Source organism: Triplophysa rosa, linkage group LG24 (assembly GCF_024868665.1).
Source record: "Triplophysa rosa linkage group LG24, Trosa_1v2, whole genome shotgun sequence".
Lineage (NCBI taxonomy): Eukaryota > Metazoa > Chordata > Actinopteri > Cypriniformes > Nemacheilidae > Triplophysa > Triplophysa rosa.
The window spans coordinates 8706920-8715705 of NC_079913.1; the positions used below are offsets into that span (position 1 = coordinate 8706920).

General features: G+C 36.8%; 2 protein-coding genes across 5 annotated transcripts; one reads left to right on the forward strand and one right to left on the reverse strand.

The window, feature by feature from the left end:
* Positions 1–64: 64 nt before the first annotated feature.
* ncaph2 (non-SMC condensin II complex, subunit H2) lies at positions 65–6127 on the forward strand. Of its 4 annotated transcripts, XM_057324006.1 has the most exons (20): positions 65–94; positions 1660–1939; positions 2397–2531; positions 2620–2721; positions 2876–2937; positions 3052–3127; positions 3208–3273; positions 3382–3461; positions 3618–3787; positions 3897–4014; positions 4104–4182; positions 4344–4413; positions 4503–4604; positions 4705–4749; positions 4831–4901; positions 4983–5079; positions 5229–5368; positions 5474–5575; positions 5702–5851; positions 5983–6127. In XM_057324006.1, exons 3-20 carry the CDS (start codon positions 2424–2426, stop codon positions 6124–6126), a joined length of 1782 nt encoding a protein of 593 aa, XP_057179989.1. In that variant the 5' UTR covers positions 65–94; positions 1660–1939; positions 2397–2423; the 3' UTR covers position 6127. The 4 variants fall into 4 exon arrangements, with proteins under 4 accessions (XP_057179989.1, XP_057179990.1, XP_057179987.1 ...); XM_057324007.1 differs by lacking the exon at positions 65–94 and having other exon boundaries at positions 1177–1939; positions 2406–2531; XM_057324004.1 differs by lacking the exon at positions 65–94 and having other exon boundaries at positions 1178–1939.
* Positions 6128–6956: 829 nt separating this feature from the next.
* Positions 6957–8431, reverse strand: LOC130547758 (protein SCO2 homolog, mitochondrial). Its single transcript, XM_057324009.1, has 2 exons — positions 8338–8431; positions 6957–7887 (listed from the first exon to the last, which is right to left on the reverse strand). Exon 2 carries the CDS (start codon positions 7863–7865, stop codon positions 6957–6959), a length of 909 nt encoding a protein of 302 aa, XP_057179992.1. The 5' UTR covers positions 7866–7887; positions 8338–8431.
* Positions 8432–8786: the final 355 nt, after the last annotated feature.

Sequence of the window (8786 nt, forward strand, 5' to 3'; positions counted from 1 at the left end):
TCCTCATTGAAAAAGACGGGCATACAAAAGTCAAATTTCCAGGAACTTTCCAGGAATCGTATCACGTGGTCGAAAGCGCGAGGGCTTTCTTAAGGTCGTGCGAAATAGGTTTTGTTGTTGTTTATTTGTTTTTTGTTTTCATACAAATGCAGGTTGTAGGTGATTATAATTGTATCTCTGTTGTTGTGCAGTGGTGTTAGTTTAGCAGCATTGCGACATCATTATATAGTGATGGGTGGGCACATTCGTAACATATTTTTCATAATGTATTTACATATTACACATACACCACGTGTAATACAATGGAATGAATAAGACATATACATGTATTTAAATAAGACATTATATAAATGTACTGACATAAATTAATTGTAGAACACCCCAAAAGGCTAGTTTTGATGTCTATGTACATTATACAGATAAAAATACACTGCTATATTCTAAATTGGTCATTTTTCTGCAATAATAATTATAGTTATACATTTTTTAGTTAAATAGGCTGTGGTTTTATAAAGAGTAGCCTACGTTAAAATGGAATTTACAGTTCGTGATCTGTTCACTTGATCTGATCTGAGCAGTCACATTGTGGCTCGTGCCACCTTAAACCATAAATTTATTGTCTACGTATATATCACAAAACTAAATCTTGAAGCCATATGAAACAAATGGTTTGTTAAACCTTTTGGGATTCTCGAATCTCATAAATGTTTTATTATGATTCGCTAAAAACTTCTGCCTTAAATAAGATCAACTAAAAGCATCCACAGCAATGCAGTTAAATTGAAAGACAGATAGACATAGATAAATGCCTTCATTGTGTTAGGTAAGCCTATAAATAATACAGGCAAACCCTTTCCACGTGCGTAAATGCTACTACAACCCCTTTACAAAAACACAAGTGGATTAACAATGCTTTGAGATGACTGTATCATGCCTCAGCTGACCTTGTTCTGGTTACTCACAGTGGGATTCTTGTGTTATTTTTAGTGATCCTGTCACGTTGCCTTATTTAGAAACAAATGAACTGCTTGCTTATTTCAGATTAATTAAATTAAACGTTGTGTTAAAGATTTACCTTACAAAAACGTAATAATTGCCCTAATAATAAAAATATAATAAAGGCTTTACAAATAATCTCAAGAAATAAACATTTTATTTTAATTAATTATTCGTATTATAATTGTGGATTCAGGTGAATTCAGGAAGTCCATTGAAATGGACGGTACTCAGTCTTGTGATTTTTATTCCTGTTTACTGTGTAATGTTCATTGAAAAAAACATCAGCGTTTACATATTTAGTGTACATTCAGAACCGCTGCCTTTCAGTGCCATCTTGTGGTCAATGAGGGCAGTGAATAATTACGCACTGTCTGTTATTACATTGTTAACAAAAAATTATTATGCACCGACGGCAGACCACCGCTGTCAGAAATATAGAGTTCTCAGTGGTTTACATTTATTTTACCTTTAGTGCTAAAAGCGAATGGAAGACAGCAGTGAATCGAATTACCGCAAATTACCTCTCACTGCTAACAGCCGTTTGACCGACATGGGCTTTCCCTGAATTTTCTGGCACTCTGATTTATGACAAAATGCGTTTTTGTCGTCTGTTTTACAAACTACCTTACAAAAATGAAATCATAACCTATTAAATCTCAGACGAGTTACCTATGGCTGGCCAGGAGAATGGACAGGACTTGTTGAAGCGTTTGAGAAAAATCGAGGCACCTCCAAACCCGCAGGGGGCGGTGGTTCACTTGACTTCCGACGTGACGTCACGCACGCGGCAAAAGCAAAAATGACACAAGCGCGGCACTTCCTGAAAGTTTTCCTTTAGATTTAGATTCGTTATACAACATCCTGGCGAAAACACTTTACATTCAGAAAAACAACAACAAGAGGTTTTATTTAACAACCGTTGCTGATTCGCATATTGAAGGTGAGCAGGCTGATACTCGATCTTCACGCTTGATCTTTAAGTTAACGTTAGTGTTGTGAGCGGTTGCTATGCCATTAATATATTAACATTAACTGATTAAATTGATGTTAATTTCAGTTGAACAGATCTCATATCATATACTGAAAACTTACATTGACTTAATGGTCAGATAATACAGTTCTGTTTGTTTTGATTGTAAGTTAGTTATTAGACAGCAATGAAGTCAGTATTAAATTTCAGATAACGTTAATCGATGGTTTGTTTGTTTGCTGAAAACCTCAATTTAAACAACTCTACAGTGTAAAAGTAAAACAAGTCTTCTGACATAACTGATCTTGTCTCAGTGGTCTTTGAAATTTATAAACACTGTAGTCTTAACTGGCTGTTGTTGCTTTGGGATGATCAAAAATACCGGTGAAGGATTCAGAATTGTTCAAATAAGGTCTGCTAAAATTAGCATTTGCAGGAAACAATACACGAACTCATGGATTCTGCAGAGACGAGATATGCTCACCTGCTGCAACCCCTGCGAGATCTGACTAAAAACTGGGACATCGACCTGGCCAGCCAGCTCGGAGAGTATCTAGATGAAGTGAGAACGAATGAATGAAACCTTGATCATTTAAAGGTGCCATTGCTATTATAACGTTTTATAATGTTGTTCTCTTGGTTGTTGACAGCTGGATCAGATGACTATTTCATTTGATGGCGGAAAAACCATGATGAACTTTGCAGAAGCTGCACTTTTAATTCAAGGATCAACATGCATCTATGGTAGAAAGGTAAACATATTTGATGTTAAGTCAAATAAGTCTCATATTAGCCTAGTGGTGCACGTCCAACAAGTATTTCAGGTTTTGTGTTTCATTGTTTACCTTTACTAATAAATTGGAAAGAAAATTAAGATGCTTACACTTTTTGTCCCTGAATTTAAAGGTGGAGCTCCTTCACACTCTAGTGTTTCAAACATTGGACTACATCTCTAACAAAAACAAAAAGTAAGTGTTCTGGACATCCAGTTTCTGTTTTTTCTTTAATGAGAATTTAGCCATATGTTGTGGTTTTCTATACAGAGACATTGTTATGCTATATGTGCTGCTGTATTTTAATAGACATGATAAACAAGGTTCTTCGGCAGATGGTAATCAAGGCAAAGCCTCTGCACACAATGAAGAAGATGATTGTGAGGTGTGTGAATTATTAATAGCATAACAAAATTATTGTATATTTTGTGATGCATCATATGAGCGATTTGTTTTTTTACACAGTTTGATGAGATTGAGCAAAATGAGAATGTTAACTCTGTGAATTTAACAATGAAAGATCCAACAGAGGTGAGTTCGGTTACGTCCCTTTAGAACCATGTTAATGTTACATGTTACAGTATTAATGTTAACACCAAACTCCATTTGTGAGCTTACTTCATCTATGTTTTCTTATAGCCTGTAAAGATTATCCGTCTTCCTCCTGAATCTCTCATTCCTGCAGAATCACTGGAGAAGCAGAAATACCCTCTTTTCAGGTAAAGACTGTAACCCAAACAGACCTGCATATAATTTAATGCTCATCTGTGTATTTGCATGAACTGCTAAAGTATAGAGTCCTTAACTCCATGTTTTATTTCCTTGTGTGCGAAAATGTCTCACCATAGTGATTGAAAAAAATCTGTGTCCGACAGCCTCAAAGGAGAGATTCTAGGCAGCTGTAAGGATTATCGGATTAATAATTTCTCTATGGATGAAATTGGGCTGATGCGTCTGGGATCTTCACACACTAATTTACACAAGGACGTCTCTGAAAACCAGTACAACATGTCTGTACATGCACCACCTGTGCACTTAGAGACAGGTGAGGACATAGTTATGACTTATATGGCACTGTCCATTGGGACTTGTGAAATGAAATCTGCAAATACTATTTTTTTTACTAACTTTGGTCATTGTCATCTGGTGTTCAGAAGGTGTAGCTGAGGTTGGTGGTGGTCATGATGATGATGATGGTGATGCAGAGGTTCTTCCTCCACTAGAAGACCACGGCATGGAGGTGGAGTCTGAGGAGTGGGTTGAAAGACATCAGGTATCAAAACACTGGTATGGAATATAAATGGTCTCTCGGAGTCTGTTGAATTAAGTTGTAATGTTTCTCTTGTCGTCTTTGATTTGTTGGAGGCCCCCAGTGAGGGAAGGACGTTGAGGCCGAGACCTCAAATACAACCAGTGACAGAGGAGCCCAAAAAGCTTAAGGTATAAAGCAGCAGTCAACTAAAAACCTACAGTAAAAGAAATGACATCTTTCACATTTACAAAGAATAAGGTCACCTTCACACATTAAATAGATTTTATATTTCATTTTTAATTTCATCATGGCCTCTCAGAAGTAAGCAATTATATGTGCACATTTCTAGGAAATTGTGGACCCTTGGAAATGGCATGACTCATATGCTGCATTTGGGGAGGACAAGCCTCTGAAAACAGGTGCGTGCTAATTTTGTAATGCTATAAAAATGTGTAATGCTTCTACTGAAAATAACTGAAAGACCTTTTCTAAACTCGCTGATTTCTAGGAAAATGTTGCAAAGTGCCAGCAGGACTTGAGGAATCGGGAAAGAGGAAGCGCAAGGGTCCTTCAAAACTGCAGGACTTTGGGAGCTGGTATTCGAAAGCCTGTAAATTGGCTTTATTTATTCAGATATTGATAAAGGAGAGTTATCTGTATATACCTGTATGTGAAGATAATTTTTAAATGGTTTGTTTTGCTTTTTACAGTTGAGACTGCAGACCGCAAGCTTAAGAATGGACCTACTTATCCTGGTAATGCTCTGGGACATTGTGAAAAATTAGTTTCCTGCAAGAAGTTGTATTAACTTCTGATATTCTTTTTTATAATTGCAGACCTTAATTATATCTTTGTGAGTAAAATGGGTCAGCGTCTGAAAGTACAGAAGCAGATTCTCCGGACAAGGGTAAATATTATTTTTGACTATATGTGTATAAGAGATAATTCATTTGTAATATGTTGCGTAACTAGTAAATTTCTATTTTAGGGTGTTTTCGTATCTGATGAGGAGCTGAAGAAAACTTTCTTGGAACCAGAGAATCTTGAAGGCCAGATTGAGGAGGTCCTACATGCAGATGCAGGGGGTGAGACAAAAACAAACAAACAAAGTCATTAACAGTCATTACATTTGTATTTTTCTGAATTTCGTTTTATTCAGTCAAGAGCATTAATGTTTGGAAATGACTTAAAAACCTCTCAACGTTAACGGTTTTGTGGTTATTTTTTGCTTCAGGTGAGGACTTTTCAGATCATGAACATGACAACTTGGTCGATGAACTCGAACCTGCAGAACACCTTGGTGAACCAGAGCACATTTTTCAAGATTTGCATATGAGCCGCATGAGTTATGAAGATCTGGTGAAGAAGAGCGTGGTATGTGCTGACAATAATCACACAAATGATTTTTTGGAAAAATAAGATCTTTGAAGTATATGATTGGAAGTAGTAATTAATTCTTCATGAATTTTCTGTATGTAGGATCTGTTTTTGGTGAACTCTCAGAAGTACGCACAGGAGACAGCATTGTCACGAAGGGTTAAGGAGTGGGAGGATGGAATCAATCCTCATCTTGCCGCTCAGGTAATGTTGAATAGATCTTTAATGCTTGTATCATCTTAAAAATACTTCAAGAAAATTTTCAATGGTATCAATTCAATTGTACAAACAGATTTATTTATTAATGTTTTAAGTGGCTTTTTTGCACAGGAAACACGTCCAGTTTTTGACATCCACGAGTATGGAGACAGAATCGTTCAGGCGCTCTCTAATGTCGGGGTAAAAAAATCATTTGCTTTCGTTGTTAAAGGGAAGGAGAACACAGAAGCCTGCAGATACATGCTGGCTGCACTACAGCTGGTGAGTATACAAACAAATTACCCACAAGTCCAGTCCACCATTTAGTCATGATTTACCAACAAACAGGAATACAGTTACATGTAATCCAGAGTCTCTGAGTTTACGATCTGACATGCCCTCTTTTATTGCAGGCCAATGATTACACAGTGGAGATTGACAAGGGGGAGGGGCTTGAGGAATGTGTAGATACAATGGAGCTCACGTTGCTCACTACACAGAGAGCTCATGAACGTCTCAAAACCTACAACGCACCCTCTGCAACAGATACTCCCTAACAGAAAAACAGACTTTCTACACCTTAAGCTTCCACAAAACTTTTAGTATATTTAAGTACTTGTCGGCTCATTCAAAAATGTATTATAGCTCTGCATTGCACTTCAATTTGTATTTGATCTTTACACATGCTTTTTATAGAGTGCTGAGATGTGGAAATAATTTGGAGGTGTTTTACACCTACTGTAATGCAAATGAGGCTGGCTCTCCTCTTTACGAGGTTAGATAGGGGTTTAACTGCACAGCAAAAATTATGATATACATATAAAATAGTTTTTTAAATGATTGAAATACCCAAACCCTAGGAAATGCATTGAAGATTAAATAACTGAAGCTTTTCTTTTCATCTTAAAGCTGCATTGCTATTATATTGTTGTATTATTTTTTATAGAATCACAGAAATATCTCACAAAATAAAAATATATAGCAGGTGATGCTTATTACTTTGTTTTAAGGGTGCCATTTAAAGTTTGGAAAAATATCAATCCTGGGTCGTCGTATATTATACTAATTATAATAAGTAAAATTATTGGATGATGTAATATTTTATCTGCATGATAAAATGTTTAATACTTTACTGAAATTGCACTATTCTGCAGTCAAATATTTTGTCCAATGACAACTAAACTTATCCCCTTGTATTATTAAATGATTCAAATTTAAACATCAACATTTCGTGCAAATTGGTCATTTTCAAAAAATGACTCCCTATTAAACGACACAAAATTCACTAAATTTACTTTGCTAATGAACAACTGATTTTACATTATTCCTTACTTGTGCAAACAAAGAGCTACAATAAATCTGAAATTTTGCAACTACATATACAAAGTTATTCTGGAAATAATTTAACATGGTTTTTCATGTGATTACGAATACTCTCTGCAATCTGGGTGTCGTTTTTCATTCTGTTGTAGTAATCTAAAAAGAGTCCTTCTGGATTAATCAAGTAGATTAGGATGGTGTGGTCCACAATATAATCACCATCCTCATCTTTAGGGCCAGCGCTGGCGTAGACCCTATAATCCCGCCCTGCTTCCTTCACCTCCTCTGGAGTGCCTGTCAGTCCAACCAGCCGTGGATGAAAGTCTTTCACGTACTTAGCCATAGCCGCCACATCATCTCTCTCGGGATCAACTGTGATAAACAGTGGCTGAACAGGGGGCATGCTCGAGTCTTTGTCTAGAATACGTACCACACTGGTCATTTTATCCAGCTCATCAGGGCAGATATCGGGACAGTGGGTGAAGCCGAAGTATAAGAGCACCCAATGACCCAAGTAGTCGCTTTTGGTCCTGCGCTGGCCTGTGTGGTCCACCAGGCTGAAACCTCCCTGTCCAACAGCCACCTTTCTCAACTGCTCCAGTCTTTGCTTCTGAAGTCTCTGATGCTTCTCCTGGTACACATACCACCACGTACCAATGAAACCACCTCCGAACAGCAGAGTCACTGCCAGACGATTACGCAGTTTGATCCCTGGAGTTTTAGAGGGGCCCTGGGAATGGACAGCTCTTTGTGTTATTAATAAATGATGTGATGGACGGTAGCATGGAAAAGAAAATCCATAAGCCAGCATCTTGAAATGGACTTGGGAGTTCTTGAAAGTTCTGCATGAGGAGAAAATGGCGCTTGGATTCAAAGGGTTATTTGTTTCCAGGTTGTGGGATGTTTTAACGGTCGATCGTAAGATGCTCCAAATCACATGTGAGGAGAGTCCTCTTAGCCTGCCTAACTTCAACATCTTCAGGATACATGAAGTCCAACTGATGAAGACCAAGACAAAAAAATTAAAATAAGAGGAGAATGAGAATATGTTATGAATGCATAAATTCAAAGGTCTCCTAATTTGTCTTCCAAAAGGAGAAAGCTTTTCTGCCTGTTATTTCATTAATGTAAATTAGATGTGGACTATTTGACATTGAGATGTAACAGAATTGATCATTTTAAAGTATCGTAGTTAGTAAATTTATTCGAATTTATATTAATTCATTGTAATTATTTCATCTGTTTAAAAAACAAATAGCAATGCACGTTTACAATCTTAAACCGGTTTGAAAATCACCGATACCACATCCTGTCAATATGAAGTACGCTAAGTCGCTAACGTTACATTTAAAGATCTAGAGTCTAGAGAGTAAACTTCACATCTAAAATGTCACGTCAGTAACGTTACAGAGATGTTCTCATAATAAAAGAATTCAAATACGACCAACCCTGTAGTTACTGTCGACTGTCCTTACAGCAAAATTTAAACTTGAGCTTCACATGGGACATGATTGTACAACACTGAACGAAGGAAAACACTGCGTAGTTTCGACGTCGCAGATTCGTTTCACAGAGCAAATCAGAAACCTAGACCATGTTGGAGTTGTTTAATTAAATAATAAATTATTATTAAATATGTCTGTACTATTCCTGATAAACAATTTTGGTTCATTATAATTTTGTAGCGTGGTTTTACATTGGTATCTTAGTTTCGTCACAAACGAATCACAGCCACATATGGGAACCGAGTTGGCAAACTACAGTAACGGTAATCTTTTGTTCACAGACATATATGAACTAATCTGTTGTTAGGTCTCTGCACTGCAGTGTCTAAAAAGCTTATAAATACATTTAATGCAAAGGACATATTAAATAACGTTACACGCACATGCGCACG